Source organism: Aspergillus luchuensis, chromosome 1 (genome assembly GCF_016861625.1).
Source record: "Aspergillus luchuensis IFO 4308 DNA, chromosome 1, nearly complete sequence".
NCBI classification, from domain to species: Eukaryota; Fungi; Ascomycota; class Eurotiomycetes; order Eurotiales; family Aspergillaceae; genus Aspergillus; species Aspergillus luchuensis.
In genome coordinates, this window is record NC_054849.1 from 6,093,335 (window position 1) to 6,110,602 (window position 17,268).

The 17,268-nt window shown below is 51.3% G+C and overlaps 8 protein-coding genes across 8 annotated transcripts; 3 read left to right on the forward strand and 5 right to left on the reverse strand.

Moving 5' to 3' along the window:
- Positions 1 to 20: 20 nt before the first annotated feature.
- On the reverse strand, positions 21 to 1,451 carry AKAW2_12070A (TolB family protein; the record flags this gene model as incomplete). The annotated part of the gene is made up of 1 exon (XM_041684625.1): positions 21 to 1,451. The coding sequence occupies one exon, from the start codon at positions 1,449 to 1,451 to the stop codon at positions 21 to 23; it is 1,431 nt and encodes a 476-aa protein (XP_041538790.1).
- Positions 1,452 to 3,042: 1,591 nt separating this feature from the next.
- Positions 3,043 to 4,459, reverse strand: AKAW2_12071A (uncharacterized protein; the record flags this gene model as incomplete). The annotated part of the gene is made up of 7 exons (XM_041684626.1): positions 3,043 to 3,376; positions 3,427 to 3,457; positions 3,515 to 3,582; positions 3,634 to 3,751; positions 3,804 to 3,988; positions 4,042 to 4,229; positions 4,286 to 4,459. The coding sequence occupies 7 exons, from the start codon at positions 4,457 to 4,459 to the stop codon at positions 3,043 to 3,045; spliced, it is 1,098 nt and encodes a 365-aa protein (XP_041538791.1).
- A 1,397-nt stretch (positions 4,460 to 5,856) lies between these two features.
- On the forward strand, positions 5,857 to 7,178 carry AKAW2_12072S (putative salicylate hydroxylase; the record flags this gene model as incomplete). The annotated part of the gene is made up of 2 exons (XM_041684627.1): positions 5,857 to 6,699; positions 6,747 to 7,178. The coding sequence occupies 2 exons, from the start codon at positions 5,857 to 5,859 to the stop codon at positions 7,176 to 7,178; spliced, it is 1,275 nt and encodes a 424-aa protein (XP_041538792.1).
- A 401-nt stretch (positions 7,179 to 7,579) lies between these two features.
- AKAW2_12073A (uncharacterized protein) lies at positions 7,580 to 8,621 on the reverse strand (the record flags this gene model as incomplete). The annotated part of the gene is made up of 3 exons (XM_041684628.1): positions 7,580 to 7,945; positions 8,017 to 8,193; positions 8,250 to 8,621. 3 exons carry the CDS (start codon positions 8,619 to 8,621, stop codon positions 7,580 to 7,582), a joined length of 915 nt encoding a protein of 304 aa, XP_041538793.1.
- Positions 8,622 to 9,408: 787 nt separating this feature from the next.
- AKAW2_12074S (cytochrome P450) lies at positions 9,409 to 11,394 on the forward strand (the record flags this gene model as incomplete). The annotated part of the gene is made up of 6 exons (XM_041684629.1): positions 9,409 to 9,814; positions 9,872 to 10,057; positions 10,131 to 10,465; positions 10,526 to 10,659; positions 10,744 to 11,141; positions 11,201 to 11,394. The coding sequence occupies 6 exons, from the start codon at positions 9,409 to 9,411 to the stop codon at positions 11,392 to 11,394; spliced, it is 1,653 nt and encodes a 550-aa protein (XP_041538794.1).
- Positions 11,395 to 11,660: 266 nt separating this feature from the next.
- AKAW2_12075S (glutathione S-transferase family protein) lies at positions 11,661 to 12,432 on the forward strand (the record flags this gene model as incomplete). The annotated part of the gene is made up of 3 exons (XM_041684630.1): positions 11,661 to 11,865; positions 11,925 to 12,028; positions 12,094 to 12,432. The coding sequence occupies 3 exons, from the start codon at positions 11,661 to 11,663 to the stop codon at positions 12,430 to 12,432; spliced, it is 648 nt and encodes a 215-aa protein (XP_041538795.1).
- An 831-nt stretch (positions 12,433 to 13,263) lies between these two features.
- Positions 13,264 to 14,094, reverse strand: AKAW2_12076A (uncharacterized protein; the record flags this gene model as incomplete). The annotated part of the gene is made up of 1 exon (XM_041684631.1): positions 13,264 to 14,094. One exon carries the CDS (start codon positions 14,092 to 14,094, stop codon positions 13,264 to 13,266), a length of 831 nt encoding a protein of 276 aa, XP_041538796.1.
- Positions 14,095 to 16,241: 2,147 nt separating this feature from the next.
- On the reverse strand, positions 16,242 to 17,071 carry AKAW2_12077A (NAD(P)-dependent oxidoreductase; the record flags this gene model as incomplete). Its single annotated transcript, XM_041684632.1, has 2 exons — positions 16,242 to 16,900; positions 16,969 to 17,071. The coding sequence occupies 2 exons, from the start codon at positions 17,069 to 17,071 to the stop codon at positions 16,242 to 16,244; spliced, it is 762 nt and encodes a 253-aa protein (XP_041538797.1).
- Between the last annotated feature and the right edge of the window lie 197 nt (positions 17,072 to 17,268).

The following is a 17,268-nucleotide window of genomic DNA, read 5'->3' on the forward strand; positions in this document are numbered from 1 at the left end:
TCTCGGGTCTCGAACCAGAATCACACGCCGAAGACGAGCCACTCGCCGCATGGGGACCAGCTGGGCTGGTAGGCGCTCAGACCTGTGGTTTCGTTGTCGCTGACGAAGTCTGCCGTGCTGGGGTCGTAGACAAGTTGCAGGTCAGCGCCGGTCGTGTTCAGCGTCACGATGGACGAGTTTCCTAGCTGCTTCTGGGTGATTGCGATGCGCTCCTGGTGCGAGATCTGAGGGAAGACGTCCGTGAACCGGTAGTCCCAGTCGCTGTCCCAGCTGTACAGCTTCTTGTATCCCGCGCGGATGCTCCAGGTGGTCTTTTCGTAGACTACTTGTTTGCCGTCGGGAGACCACGCCGGGGACCGGAGGGTCGCTGAGGTCGTGTTGACGTACAGTCCTGCGGTGGTGTAGAAGCCCTCGCTGGTGCCGCCCTTGAGGGTGTAGGCGATGGTGCCGTTCCTATCTAGGTACTGCGGGAATTGCTTGACGCCCGAGCCGGCGACTTCAACACGCACATCGGTGCCGGTGGCGAAATCGACCGACATGATGGTTGAGTTGGCCGTGGTGATGGTTTCCGGACGGTGGGCGTTGTAGGTATCTTCCCGGGTCATTTCGTAGTAGACGATGCGTTTACCGTCGGCGGACCACTTGGGAGATCCCAGCGAGTAGTATGGCTTGGAAATGATCTGGCGGAAGTCGGAGCCGTTGGGACGGATGGCGTAAAGGGAGAGCTCTTGTGTCGTCTCCCAGCCTGTGCGGCCGAGGAAGGTCGGCTCGCCGTGTCCGTCCCATTGGGTGTTGCGGTCCGAAGAGAAGGCGATCCATTCGCCATCGGGGGACCAGGCAGGGCGGAGATAGCTCTCCACGAGGGAGGAGTTGGCGGCAGTGCTGGGAGTGTTGGTGAGGTTCCACTGCGCGCCGGTCTGCAGGTCGAGGACCCAGATGTTTGCCTTCATGTTGTTGGCGGTGGAGACGTAGGCTGCCAGACGGCCGTTGGGAGAGATCACGACGGAGTCTTCCACTGCTGGGGTGGCGACCAGCTCCTGCAGATCAGAGCCATTGGTCCGCACCCGGTAGATGTCAGAGTTACCGTCGCCATTACGCTCGCTGGTGAAAGTAATCCATTCTCCGTCTGGAGAGAAGGAGGCGTGGTACTCGAAGACGGGGTCAGAGAGGAGTGGACGCTCATTGCTGCCGTCTGTGTTGGCAATGTATAGTTCAGAGGTCCCAGGCGCAATGCGGTTCATCATGAACACGCCCTTCTTGCCGACGGTAGGGGTAGTAGAGGAGGTAGGAACAGTTGAGGGGCTGCTCTTGGATGCCACCAACCCTCGGGACATGCGAGCGTGTGCCTTCACCATGTCATCAACGTCCATATTCGCAGTGTGTGCGAAGGGACAGCCTCCAAGGGCCGGGACGGAGGCAAGGCCAAGAAGGGGGAGGAGGGAGTAGCGCATGGTTGCGGAGGACTGCCCGATACTTTAAGACTTGAACTGATCCTCAACTGAGTGACGCCTGAACAGAGCATTGACGAGGGAGAAGACGGTGGTATTCATGCATTCCGACCTGCAGCCAAAAACGCGCTTGCCCCGCGTCTGATGGAGAATCTGCTGAACTTTGCTAAGCGTGGAGCCCTGTTCTGTGACACCCACTTGCGCGTCCCCTTCATTTAGGGACTGGGGATGATGCCGGCTAAATCATGTACCCGGTGGCTATTGAGATAGTCAGGGTGATGTGGAACATGTGCATTCCGTGCACAATCCTGCTTCATACCCTAGCGAGTCCTGCGCGGACTGGATACGGTGCAGCCAAACACGTTGTATCTGTTCGCCTCTGCCTGGCAACACACTGATAGGATTCGACCGGAGCGGATAGTATGCTGAAGCAACATGCTATTGCTTCGCTATACATCTGCTGGAACTCCGGATCAGCTTCTGGCTTACAGCTCCGTGGGGCATGATGTGGATATTATACACGGCCGGATGTTGGCGGACACCCGGATTACCAGATAAGCGCTGTACATCCATCTGCAAGAGTCCAATGATTCGGGGCATGAATAATGACGCGGACGGAGAGTTCTCTCCGATGTCCGTTGTCCGACGACAATCTGCACCAAATAAAATGAAATAGCATTGTGTTCGCATCTATTGGAGCAAAAATTCAGGGCTGAACCCACAGCCCAGAGGGGCAATTCTACTAGTGACCCTTGTTTTTGGCCATAGTTCAAGTAGAGGAACAGCATCAATATTTCGTTGATAGAGCCGAGCAGATATCGTGATTCCTGCGACGGTGGGTTCGAAACGTTATGAATAAGGTATGACCATATATTCATATCACCCTTTTCTGTTGTGCCCTCTTGGAGCAGAAACGTCGTACTCGATGGACAAGAATACGACAGACATAATGTGAAGGGTGCAGGAGTTCTTGGCGCCCAGAACTCAGGAGGGATAAGATCTGCAGTACCTGTCGGAGCAGATCAATTTGGATGTCCCCGATGTCCGACTTCTCCACTGTCAGAGTCATGTCCACGACCTTATTGCTCCGATGTCATTCGATGGCGACGAAAATCTATTCTGCTAGAGACCATATCATGACGACGACAACCAAGCGAGGAGTCCACTTTTGCTCTCGGAAGTTGTCAGTTGTGATTTTCGCCACATGTGCATGTTCGGTACCGAGGGTAATCTAATCTGATAACCAGAATCTGATAAAGGGGTTTGCGAAATTGGCACTAGTTTGTGAGATTGATCAAGGAGTCAGGTTTTCCTAGCTCCAGCGCACAATCATGGGAGAAGAGTATAAATCAGCACTCACATGTAGACAGATCTGGCACATACCTCCAATAGAGGTTGGATGGATGCAAATAAAAACAGACAACACTTTTCCGTCTTACGCTAAATAGTCAGCAGTCGGTAAGGGGGACTAAACGGCGGGCATGAGTATATAAGCGGGTAATTAGAGTGGCATTAGCCTCTCTAGCTCTGTTCAGTAGCAGAAACTATACGTGGGGAACTTTTGCATCCAACCATTCTCTATCTGTACAAATTTCTAAGCACTTCTCCTTCCCATGGCCTTCACCTCGCTATTTGTTAAAGAGTTAGTCACCACCTCTATCGATGTCCGCTTCACAATAGCCATGCTCAGCTGTGGCCACAGCTTGGACTCGCTGTCCCTCGAATTGATCGGGCGGTCTTCCAGATCGAGCCTAGTATCGAAAAGGGTATCTCCCCAGACCGGCCGTGCACTCTTCTTGGCGGTCAAGGTATGCAGCGGGAAAGAGCGGGATCTCGACCGAGAGTATTCCTTGTTCCAGAATCCGGGACGAAGGAGAGGCCGTACAGAGGGTGCGGCCGCAGCGATGACTCCAATAGAGGATTCTAGGCTGTATAGTGGTTAGCATTACGAAGTGTTTGTGGTAAGGAGCTCGCTTACAATGCACACATGTAGAGATTCACGTAGTCCCCTAGTCCTATGTTAGAATTATTATGACAAGAGTTGGATCGAAAGGTTATTCACGTACATGTAGGATCCGATGACTCGGTCAAGGTGGAAACGTACATTGTTCGCGCAAGTGCAAACCCCGCACTCCTATTATACGAAGTCAGCATACCGTCCGGCCCAAGCATAGAATAGACTCACGCAAACCCCAGTGCCATGAGCCCGCATATGGCTGCCTTCACTTTGATCGGGATTTTAACCTTCCATAGAAACACGATGGGTAGGATGGATAGCACAATGTCTGTTCCTGCGGCGATTGCTACATTTACGGAGTTATCCGGTAATCCAAAGGAATATAGAGGGTTTCTTACTTCCTTGCGCAATGGCCGCCCCATTGATTGCCGAACTAGGCCAACAGGTTCCATCCACTCGTTTGTCCCATGTCCGCGCGACCGGATCACATTGAGGGAGGACGATAGCGGCATCAAGAAGGCTCGTGATCGTATTGAAGGCAATGAAGCACCAGAAGAATATCTTCCACACCTTGGCTGTAAGACTAGGCGCATTCTCAGCTTATGTGCAGTTGAGTTACTCTGGGATAAGACGTACAACAGCCTCATCAAGAGAAGGCTAATGGAGATCTTCAAGAAGATGGTCGAGAACAGCAGCGGAAAGAGACACATCCGCATGAGCTTTATACAGTAGACGGCACGATCGACATCGAGGGTGTCATAATGGCGCCCCAGTCCGTACGGGACTGCAGCGAGGATCAAGGCCATAGCGATGAGGGTGGTCAACTAAGGCATAGGATATCAGTGAAAGCGTTGAACAGTCCTGCCAGTGCAGCCCTTACTGTCGCGAGGAGGTTGAACCAGTCATCCCAGGACAGTGTCCTCATGACAAACTTCCGAACGTACAGCCGCAGCAGGGTGAGTACCACAGCAATGACCGTGGTCACAATGGTCGGGACTACGACGACTGATGCCTGAGAGGCATTGTCGTCAACCGCCCGTATCCAGGGCAGCATGATGCATCTGACCGAGCCGCACCGCTGAGTAGAAGAAGAAACAATCCAACGCAATCATCCGTATTCTGTGAAGGGACCGACGAGTACCCGGGGTAGGCTCCAGCAAAAGACTTTGTACCCCGGGACAGACCAGGGATAAAAAATCTCTGATCCTGGCAGGCGTGCGTAAGGCCATCAGGGGATAGCCAGCTAAGTCAACCTAATCGGCCTGTCTATGCCCGGAAGGGAAAGGGATCGTGGATCTCAGTCTGTCCAGACCAAGGTCGAAGGAAGTTATGCGCATGAACCTGGTCCGTGGGTGCAGCCGGACACGCCCGAGATCTCTTGATGTCTTGTCTGGTGTGGATTGGAAGTGTGCCAATGAGGATGGAGGAGGGCGGGATGGCTTCCAGCTGGCACAGTCATTCATCTATTGATGCTCCACGGAGGACTCCACACACGCGACCTGTCGTGTGCTCCTGGTCCATGACTTGAAGTAGCTTTCGGGAAGTTGATATGGGGTGCTTTGAAGCTCCTCATTTGTGCGATAACCTTCGCTGGTAGGTTATATTGTAGCACATAGATGGCGATCCCAGTGACTAGAGTGTGCAATGTGTGAAATTGAAATAGAGGGTTAAGCATTAAGACCGGGAATGTGTGGGGGAGCTGAACGGACTGAACTGGAGTCAATTCAACTCGAACACGGGAAGAGATGCAGGCACGGGCCCGGAGATATCGCGGGGAAACCGGCCGACACAAAAGAATAGGGCATCTGCCAGGCACGAGAGGGCTCCATGCCTCGATACTACTACTAGTCTGGATCAACGGCCGTCAGACTTTATTTCCAATTGGTTAATGACAGCCCTCCAATCAATTGCTTTGTCGTCAAAAATCACGCATCATGAATCCGTCGGAAACAAAGCAAGGAGTCATCATTTGGGGCTGGCTGATCGGGGATGACCGCGACACGTCGATTTCCCCTCAATCTAAGCAGGCCACTAGTTGTCTTAGTCTATTCTTGGTGACATTGGCTGGATCCCTTGACATGGGATCACGCCACTCACAGTCCATCCAGATGGGACATCCCTGCCTACTTCGCTTCCTGAACGCTTTGTTCGTGGTGATCCAAATTATTAATGGCCATCCTTTCAGGGGCACCGCGGCTCACTTCCCTGTCGTCGCCGCATTGATAACCATCTATTTCTAATCCTCCCTTGGATGCCCCGTGGCTCTCCCACTACCCATGTCAGACCAGATTCGGACCTGAACGAGGAACTGGGAGTGGGAGGAACCATACCCCGAACGCGACAGACAGAAAAAGAAAGAGAGTGGGGAGTGCGAGCCGAGGTTTAGTCTAGTTGAGGGCACTATTTTCTTATCCCCGCCCGAACCAAAGTTGCTGCCCATCAACTCATTATATGGGCCCACTCCGACCGTTTACCGTCACCATCATCGGTGGAGGCATCGGTGGCCTCGTTCTCGCGGTTGGTCTGCTACGACGTCAGGTTCCGGTTCAAATTTATGAGGCAGCTGCTGCCTTTGCAGAGATCGGGCTAGGGCTATCCATTGGTCCGGCGGCTCACCGGGCTATGCCCCTCATCGACCCAGAGATTCGAGCCATCTACGACGCTCTTGTCACAACCCACGCGGATAGCCCCGGCTATGAACAATACAAACAAACGTGGTTTGAACTCGTTTGGGCCACGGGCGACCATGAAGGCGAAACTATAATGAACCTAAAGGCCTTGCCGTCGGGACAGACGACGCTGAGACGTGCGGACTTCCTCGCCGCCCTCGTGGCTCTGGTCCCTCCCGAAATTGTTCATTTTGGCAAACGGTTGAACCAACTGACGGAAACAACAGACGGGGTCCGGCTACAATTTGAAGATGGTACAATCGCCATGGCCGATGTGGTGGTAGGATGTGATGGGATAAAATCCAAGGTCAAGGAATCAATGCTACCCGAGGAGTCTGCTGCCAAACAGCCTCGGTATAGTGGCATGTATGCCTACCGGGCTGTCTTCGACATGGATGAGATGGTGACGGCCGTCGGTGATCAACGCGCCCGCGTATCCACCATGTATCTCGGCAAAGGCGCCTATGCCATCTCCTACCCCATCATGCGTGCCAAAAAGGTGAACTTTGGTCTCTACATCCTGAGTGAGACCTGGGATCATGAGGCATGGGTTCGGCCAGCAAGTAAAGAACATATGCGACGAGATGCCCAGGGTATGGGTAGATATGTACAGGCTCTCGTTGAGGTACGTTGATGATATTCTTCGAGGATATGGACGCTAACTGCCACCAGCGCATGCCTGACCCTTCGCAATGGGCCCTCTTTGAGCATCCCCATTTGTCAACGTACACTAAATCTCGCGTGGCCATCTTAGGTGATGCGGCTCATGCCTCTACGCCACATCAAGGTGCGGGTGCCGGTCAGGCTATCGAGGATGCCCACGTCCTGGCAGAGCTCTTGAGCGACCCGCGAGTAAACAGCGTAGACAACGTCGTGGAGGCGTTCAGAGCTTATGATCAAGTCCGTCGACCACGAAGTCAGCATGTGGTCACTACGAGTAAGGAGAACGCCTATCTACTGTGCTTGTGTTTGGATGGTGTGGGGGATAATGAGGTAAAACTACGAGAGACATTCCAGCAACGACTGCGATGGCTTTGGGACCTGGATATACAGGAGCAGGCTGAACAAGCAAGGAGGAAGATGTTTAGCGAGTGTAAACTTTAGTGATCTGGATCTTGATACCCAATGACCATTAGCCAGTACCGTATTTGTCAATTTTCATTTCCTTCCTATATTTCGGCTCATTAAAAATTGCAATTCAAAGTGTCCCTATCCTCAAATCAATATCGGAGGTCATTAGTTACACCGCAGCAAGCTGTGGTAGCATTGCAATTGTGTGAGGTCTGTGCTTGCACATTATCATCTGTTCCACCTGCCTTGGCCTGAGGATGATAAATCGAGGAAAGGGAATTATTGGGATGATACAAAACACGTATGAGCGGCTTTCGCATAGGGCAGAGTGCATTCATCGATGTATGGATAAACATCATCGCATTCATGAGGATACCAATGATGATACTGACAGAATGAGGTTCAACTATTGCCCAAGAACTTTCCACCTGATCCTACCTCCTTTTGAACAGTCGTCGAATAGCATCCACCAGCTCTGTTCGACCACGATACATGCGGTCCGGAGAGGGGGAGTTTCCAGACTCTTTCGCAATAATCCCCCCCGGCAGGAAACTCCGAGTCATCTCTACAAACGGACCGACCGAAGCTTCAGGTAAGAATTGGCCGAAAAATGCGGGCAAATCTCCCTTTTCGATAGGTTTGAGTTCGACTGCATGACCGGCCACGTCTTGGAATGCTTCCTGTACGTCTTTTGCCGTGTATTCTCGTGGACCATGAACCTCCACGATATATGGACTCTTGGGGTGATCCATGGCCATTATATATGTGGCACATGCCTTTCCGATATCAGCGACGGAAACCTTGTAGATAAAAGGGTTCAGCTGGTAATCCTATAGTTATTCAATGCACATAACCGTTAGGTTAGTCTCACCATGGGAATTTCATAATCCAGCGGAGTGATGACCGACGATAGATGTGGATGTTTTGACTGGACGGTTTCCATGGCTGGCGCCCAGTTTTCCATAAAGTAGGCACATCGCATGAAGACCACCTCGGGCACAACGTCCTTGAGAATCTCTTCCGCAATGTGATTCGTCATGATTTCTCCCTAAGTGAGTTTATTAAGCTCTGTTCGTATAAATTACGATGTGGAGGCAGGCGCACAGTTCCCTCTGGCTGTTCGGCCCCCATGCTAGAAAGGAGCACCAAGCGTTTCACCGTCCCGGCCTTCTGGATCGCTGCGCGAGTATTTTCCGAGGCCTGGCGGGCCCACTGCATCATGTCGGTGCCATCATAGCGCGGCGGTGTAATGGCAAAGACGGTATCAGCGTTTCCTAGGTCTAGGCTGGCTGCATTGCTGAGATCACCTGCGACCGCGTGGAAGCTACCATGTGCGACGAACTCAGCGGGGGCTTTGGCAGGATCGCGGTAGATGGCGCGCACGTGGACTGGAGCAGTTAACTGGTCTGCTTCCAGAAGAGCCCGGATGGTCTCTTGAGCTGATTTGGGTGAGGCGGGAAGAACAGCGACAAGCATTTTGTCGGAAGTAGCTACGTGCTCTGTAGCAGCTGAGCTGTATGGGGATAGTGGTGCGTTGTTCGGTGCTTCATGAGATCGACGGCGTCAGTCGAAGTGGAGATTGAGTCGGGAGCGGGGAAAAGGTGTTCCTTGGTTGCCCCCAAACTCTCTTCTTGAACTTTACTTTCAGGGCCATCGATCAGGCCTTGTAGATATTGGAGTTGGAGCTTTTAGGTACTGTTGAGGCTGGATATCGTGGAGTGCCAACGTTTGGACTCTCAAACGGCGAACATTAGGGGGTGCCACACCATGGCGCTATTCTAGTGCAAGGCAGGGGTGCTATACAAACAAAGAAACACACGGCCAGCTACTTTAGATTTAAATGATCGCCTCTATACTAGTGCCGCTCATTGGTGGGTTCGACTAGGGATTCCATCCATTTCGTTGAGCGACAACGAATGAGCGGGTCACTTGGTCCCCGTCTCATGCTGGAGATGCACGCCTAAGCGGACGGTAAGTACCAGTCAGTCTCAGCCTCGCATCTACACTTATTTCACTGACTGATATATTTAAGTACGTAGGTAATGTTTTTCATAGCAGTAATTTCTCCAGTCTGTCCTTCTCACCCCTGCCAGCGGTCGTGACTGTGTCGAGATTCACTGACACGAGAGATGCCTTCACTATTTGTCTTCCTATTAGTTGTAGAGCCCACCTACGCCTAGAAGAAGGGCTCTGATCTGGAGTCTTTCTTTTCCAAGATTCCCAAGCCATCAGAACAGTCGAAACGAACCAACATTATCACAACATGGAGACTCCATTGACCCAGCTGGGTGTCTTTGGCACCTTGGCCGGGGTGCTGCTGGCTTTTAAAACTCGCTCGGGCGAAATCGAGAAACACCTGTTGAGGTTGTTTGGCATCTTCACTCTTGCTCACATTGCCCTGGTTACCCTGGCTCCAGCCTTGTTACCCACCACCTCAAGCACATCTGATATCGTCCTTCGAATATTGTTCCTGGATGGCGCGCTGTTCACAGGCCTGTTCGGGAATATCCTCGTGTACCGCCTCTTCTTCCACCGACTGCGCAACGTGCCGGGCCCGATCGCAGCCCGTGTTTCACGTCACTACGCCGCCTACCATACTGTCAAAGATGCGCAGATGCACTATACTATTCAGCGTCTGCACCGGCAGTATGGTGATGTCGTTCGCATTGGTATCCTAGACCCCCCTCAACCCTATTTCAAGCCCTCCCAACTGACACTCTTAATAGGTCCCCGCGAGGTTTCCGTTTGTCGCGCCTCGGCCATTCAAGCCATCTATGGCCCTCCTAGCCGATGTATTAAGGGACCCTGGTACGATCAGGTCACTCATGAGAACGACAAGAAGGCATTGTTTGCCATCCGCGACCTCAAGGTGCACAGCAAGCGGCGTCGACAGTGGGATCAAGCAGCTAAAGGTGCGATTCTGACCAAACTTCTTCCTTCCGATCGCGGTACCACCAGACCACTGACAGAAGTGTGTGCCACCAGGTATCCAATACTATCATAATTCCGTGCAGGAACAAAGCAAAATCCTGATAGAGAAGATCCGGGAGCACCAAGGGCGGCCCATGGACGTTACTAACTGGATCAACTGTTACGCATTCGATGTCATGGGACACGTTGTCCTGGGAGCGGAGCTGGGGATGCTGAAGACCGGAAAGAGGATCCCCGAGCTGCAGATTATCGACGAGGGCCAGCGATACATTGCAGTGGCCGGCACTATGCCGTGGATCCCGCCACTTTTGATGGGGATTCCCGGTCTGTCCGCGACCCTCAATCCGTTCCGGCATCGCTGTCATGAGATGTTTGATGCGAGGCGTGCGGTATATCTTCCATCCTCTTCTGTAGAATATCACTGTCTGGCTGTGCTAATGCATCTCTAGTCTAGAGCCAAGTCGAGTGAGCCTAAAGACATCATTAGCTGGTTGATCCAAGGCCAGGAGAATGGTGATCCTGGCGCGCCACCCACGGATCAAGCAATCAAGGATGATGCCTGGTTCATCATGTCGGCTGGCAGGTAAGGTTGGCCCTGAGGAGCCCCAAGCTTGGTAGTTCCCAGACGAATAGAAATATGCTGACAAAAGATGATCGGATATTCTAGCGACACGACGGCATCTGCGTTGATCAATACGATATATTACCTCGCGACGCATCCGGGCGCGCAGGTCCAGCTCCAGCGCGAGATCGATGAGAGAGTGCCCGAGGGAATAGAGGACTTGTCATATGAAAAGGTGAAGGATCTCCCATACCTGACAGCGGTGATCAACGAGACACTGCGGTTGAAGCCATCGGTGCTGGATGGTCTGGTGCGCGTCACTCCGCCGCAGGGATTGCAGGTGGACAAGGATCTCCACCTACCCGGGGATGTGATAGTGTCAGTGCCGACCTTTACCATCCAACGGGATGAGCGCTATTGGGAGGATGCCGACCAGTTCCGACCTGAACGATGGGCGTCGATTAACAATGTGGCCGACGTGCCGTTCATTCCCTTTTCACGAGGTGAGTCTGTCAACTCAGATCTTCAGTGAATTCGTCGACTAAGATGTGTCTCTGCATAGGCTCGTATGACTGCGTAGGCAAGAGTATTGCCTGGATGGAGATGCGCATGGCTTTGGCGATGCTTGTGGGAGAATATCACATCCAGCTGGCCGATGAGGAGCAGCGGGCCTTTGATGGCAAGGAATTGGATAACTTCGCCATGTCTTTACCGGCCTTGTGGGCCACCTTCCGACCCCGTCGGTCCTCCTCTTAGTCCATCACGCGGTAGTTGTTTGAATTGAAATTGTGTAATAATTAGTTGATATTTCGTAAGCAAACATGAAGAGATTTTTGTTTATACAATATGCCGGAATGATTCCGCGGCAGTGGGGAACCCGAGATGACGTGCCAGACTTGCATCCCGATGCAACTATCCCCGACCTTCCCCTCCTTCCCCTCGGTCGCATTCACCACCATCACTTTATCTTCATTTCATTTGACTTGAATCTTACTAAGGACATCTCACTTTATCCATCCATTATGACTCTCAAGCTGTACGGCTTTGTCCACTCCACCTGCACCCGTCGCGTGCGCACTGCCCTGGCCGAGAAAGGGCTGGACGTTGAAATAGTCCCCGTTGATCTGGCCAAGGGAGAGCAGAAGACCTCTTCTTACCTGAATGATCTCCAGCCGTTTGGCAAGGTACCTGTGCTGCAGGATACAGAAACAGGCATCCAGATCTATGGTTGGTGTTGCAAAAAGTATTCTCCAGATATTCCCTAATAACACTACCTCCGTGAACAGAGAGTCGAGCCATCACTCAATACATCGCTACCAAGTACCGCGGCCAGGGTACCGACTTGGCCCCTCCTGAGTCGGACTTGAAAGCCTTCGCCTATTACCAGCAGGTATACATGGCTATTCCTTGATCCCCATCACAAGTTCCGTGAGGCTTATGAAGCTAATGGGATAGGCCCTCTCCATCGAACAATCCTACTTCGACCCCCTCGCTTCTCAGATCGCCTACGAGAAAGTCTTCAAGGCCCGCAAAGGTCACGGAGAGACCGACGAAGCCCGTGTCCAATCCCTCTTCTCCCAGCTCGAACTCACTCTCGAAGGTTACGAGCGGGTCCTGTCCAAGCAGCCTTATCTGGCCGGGCAGCAACTCACACTGGCGGACTTGGCTCACTTGCCTTACGGGGCCTTTATTGAGCCATTCGGCTTCACGGAGCTGGTGAGCAAGTTTCCTCATGTGCAGAAGTGGTGGGAGGGGTTGAAGGCTAGGGAGAGCTGGAAGAAGGTCACTGCCTAGTCTGGGTATATTTTTAAAAAGGGATTTCAGTAGTAGATAACAAGTAAATTGTTAATGAAACCTGCTGCAAAGTACCGGCTATTCCATACACTTGTAATTTCGGGAGTTCTAGTAACCCTGGAAATATTCCGGGATTTATGCATGTCGACGTGTCCATCAATACCACCAATCACCACCGCACCAAGTCGAATACTTCGAGTATGTTCTTATCAGTAAACTGGTATTATCACACGGTACAGATCGAGTGATTAGTGCCCAGAAAAATGCTAGAAAGGGGGAAAGGAGTAGTTCGTACAATAACATTCTTAGTATGAGCACGGTGTTGAATCAACTACACTGATTTAGCTCTCATTGGTAAGCATACATGCCGTGGAGCTTTAGGTTTCGCCTGCGGAATGAGCTTCAACCTCCTTCAGGAACCAGAACAGAAGCTTCCCTCGTGATACTGCCTACAATGGGAAAATTCCTCCGCTGGTGCTTGGAATGTATACTTCAGTTGCAGAGCAACGTCGACTGTCCCGAGTACTTGATCCTCAATAGGAGGTAAACAAACATCGCGGTTCATCCAAGATCGTTCGGTGCATTCCGCGCTATCATGGAGTAGTGCGCTAACTTGTACAGCACCTAATACAGTCATGAACATAACGCATGGCCTACAATCTGTGCCCATGGCACGTATAATGCTCTCTTCTAAATACACCGATCAAGTTATCACATAACATTCCAAAGCGTCGTAATTAAAGTACAAGATGGCAGAGAATAAAACACCCAGTGTCTCACAGCCTAGTAAATGGCCAAATCGTCCCCAAGACCAGCTTAAGAGAAGCTTTCCTAGACCTCGTACTCACGCTGCAGCCAAGCAGACTCAGGCCGACTCGAGCAAGCATCATCAGTGGCGCAGGTGGCAGTATCATAACCAGCATATTCGTAAAAGATGTTCGTCTTGTCTTCAATGTCCGAATCGTCCAAGTTGACATCCATGTTCTGGATTGGATACCCGTAGTATCCGGTCAGATCAGCATCGCTGTCGGCCTGCTGCAAGGCATTGTCGACGAAGTAACCGGTGGCGTAATGATCGCTGTGGTCGCCATCGCCAAAGTCGTTGACATAGTCACCCGTCTTTACCTCGTCGGGGTCAAAGTCGTCAATCAGAGCGGCAATGGTATCAAGCAGCTCGTCTCTCGTGTACTGAACACCCGAGCCGTCAATAGTCCGGATCACATCAATGTCGCCGTCCCACAGCTTCTGCAAGCTGTCGTTCTGGTCGGTGCCGCCGAAGCCAGTTCCGTCCATGTTGCCATCCGGCAAGTGCATGAATGCCAGGGAAATGTCATCGTCGTCTTGCAGCGTGTAGAGGCTGATGGTCTTGTCTCCGACGTAGATCACGTCTTCATCCCAGTTGTTGCTCGCCACTGCCATGCGCGCATAAGCTGCCCGCGAACCATCCTCACGGCTGTTCCAGTAGTCAGATCCCATTCCAGCGTCTCCTGCAGTCAGGAACACGGTACGGATGGGCTCGCCAGAAAGAATGTCTCGGATCAGGTCCGGGCTCAGGAAGAGGAGGTCGTCATCCTCGTGTGCGACGAAGTTGAGGGTCTTCGCGGATGAGAGTGTGAATGAGCCAAGGGTGGCTAGTGTGCTCCAGATACCGTAAGACTTCATTATGAGGTTCGTGACTAAAGTAAAGAATGACTTGCTTGTGTATACAGGAAGAGTGAGATTTGATATTTTCAATAAATTCGTGGGAGACAGCACAGGGAGCCTTGTTTATATCTCGACTTCTAATTACTTCAAACACATACAAACAGATCAAGGAACGGGGCACTCTATGGCTTACATTCCTCGCCAGTAATTAGTCCTATGTTCCCATCCCTTGCTTTGGCAATTTTGGTGACGCCAGAATATGGATCATGGTTTTTGCAAAGCCTGGTGACCTCCGAGGCTCTGCTGTGCTTCACGATATTGTCAGCCACTCGTGTCTAGATTTACTGTCCAGGGCTGTGATCAACACATCAAGCCATTGAGTTCGATAGTGCGGGATAAAAGATGGAAGATCCTGGTCGCTTTTAAGTATCTTCGCATTCCATACCAAGAGTCGGCTGTGCTCGATCGTAAACACGCTGCGGATCCGCGTGTGAAGATAATTGCCGTGAAAAACGCGAAGCTTAGCTTTTCTACTTCGTACCAAGGCCCGTCTTCTTGAAGAATTTACACTAACACCTATAGAGTTGGCTTTGATCCTGTGCGTCATATACGATATAGCCCGGCTGGTGTTCCTTAGCGGTAGGTAGTCGGGGATCGCCGGTGTTTCCAGCATCAAGCCCTTCCATAGTTCGGTTTCCCTGTGTTATGACTTACAAGCGATGCTGAGATGAGCAATGATCGACCTCTGCGACGACATTGTGTTTGAGGATCATGTGCCTGTCATCAGGCGCAATACCTCCCCGGCACTGAAGGAAGTATGCGTGCTGATCTATTAGTGGAATGAAGAATTGCCGATATCTCAAGTAGGGAGTGGCAGTTTTAATCACTTTTTGGGTGGTAAGAAGCCTACATGCTCTCTAAGAATCGTCTTCCAGAACGACAGGCTCCAGCATAAAGCAGGCAAGGTTCTGGAGTTGACTCCTGTGTTCTTCGTCTAGCCTTCGCCATGAGAGTTTATAAGACCAATCATTCCTTGATGATGAGATGTTTTATTGGAAGGGGTAGACCTGGGCATTCAGAGTAATGTCCCATACTTGATGGTAATTGTGGCGCTCCTCATCAGCGTAGACTCGAAGAAGCAAGATATAGCCCACTCAGAATAGGTATGACGACCGGATATTGGTGCCGTGAATCCGCGATTGAGTGACTGGACTCGTCTGTTGGGGTGCAGAAGTGTGGTCCCACCCAATGTATGTTGGTTCCAAATTCAAGGGAAGATGTGTTGGAGCCAGCACGTTCTGAAAGTATCCCATCAACTCGTCTCAAAAGGTAGTGACGAAGCGCAGGCTACTACAGGATGTTGTCGGTTCGTAATATATTTTTGTATTCTATTGTAAAAGTGATATGGCATATCCTTTAGTAAGATAAAGGGCTGTTTATACAAATTTTGTTATGTCCGATCAAATTAAGTCGTTAGGTACCTCAACAGGTAGTATATACAGATATATATCCCGAGACTACTAGTGCTCACAAAAGGTACTAGTGGCATAGTACTATTCAATCAACGGAAAACATCATTAGGTATAGTAATGCAACCGGTATACAGGTAATAGATACTGTATGCGATTATTTAGGTTCCCCAGAGTCATTATAGCCCATCTCCAGTCCAATGACTCTTCTACTTCATGGGAGAGATGTTGATGTGTTTCCTAATCGGGTGTTGATGACTAAGCAGAACAGGGTGCAATGATGTCATTGGCCCGAGAGGACTAGTCTGTAATGGTCACGTGATATTACCGTGTCCGAATGGTCGGGCTGGCAGTGAAATCCAGCACTAACTGGATAGCTGCAAGCAGGCTAATTAGACCCCAGTATCCTGAATAGGATAGGGTTAACGAGTATAGGCTTTGAATTGAAACGCTGATCGCATGTTATGGGAGTAAACACTGTATGTTCCAGACCGTGTCTACATTACGATGTAGATATTCGACATGCCACATAGTCTCGAAAGTCAAACAAAGTTGATAATAATAGCGTAAACATTATGTAGTCCTGACAATACGTTAAGTAGTGCAGACAAATTATCCACAGTACTCCGTCGAACCCAGTATATTACCCAGAAGCTCCAAGTGATCAACCTGTATCGAAATATTCCACGCAGCTGTCTAGGCCGTCAGGGACACCTTCTGCCCCCAATACAGACAGTCCGCAAGCGATGCCTGATGAATTACCCTCTCGAAGATCCAAAGACCCACGTCCCGACGACTAATAAAATAGCCCACCGCGGGGTTCTCGTCAGTGCCGGTCCTGATCTTCGACAGACCATCGCCATCGCCATTCACTAACAAGGAGGGCCGTACGAAGAGATACCCGTCGATGGCGCGTTCCTCCTCCGGCTTCTGCATCTCGGCCACAACAAGGTCCTCCATCACCTTCTTATCCGCGTGTGGAACCTTGAGCAGCCAATGGTACAGGGGCAGCATCATGAGTGGCACGTCGCGCGTGTTGCTGAGGCCGGTGGTGCTAATGATCACGATGCGGGGCTTCTGGGGACACGATCGAGCGGCAGAAATGATACTCTGGATGCCATCTTGGCAAATGGTTGGGTTGTCTAGGGTGGCTTTGATGCCATACTCGAAGCGTGGCTTGCCGCCGAGGCCGGAGATGATCAGATCAACGGGGCGGCCGTCGACATAGAGGGTCTTTTGAACAGCTTGGTGATCGTAGATATCACCTTCCGTGACCGTTAGGTAGTTTGCAATGGCGGACTCGGAGACATTGAGCTGCTGGAGCAAATTGTGGAGCTTGGAGGGCGTGCGAGCCACTGTGATTCAGTATTGATCAGGGTCAGTTTTGAGATGTTTGTATCGGAAACGGAAAAACAACACATACGGGCGGAACAATGAACGCCGGCTTGTAGGGCAAGAGCCAGACACGCATTGGCACATCCCCCCGTCGCTCCGAAGAAGGCTACTGTTGGCTGGTGTTGTTGCATGTTTGATTTATGGACATTAAAGACGATATTAGTACTGATTGCTTGACATTCTGATGCGCGATAATTGTCCAAAGCACCATCACCCCCCTTCGGTCTTTATGTACATTCTTTAAGCAGCGCCGCCCTCCGTAAGTCTCCGCGCGACCGCGGAGACTTTAGCTGAGCCGCCGTCTTACACCGTTCGCTCCCAACACGAG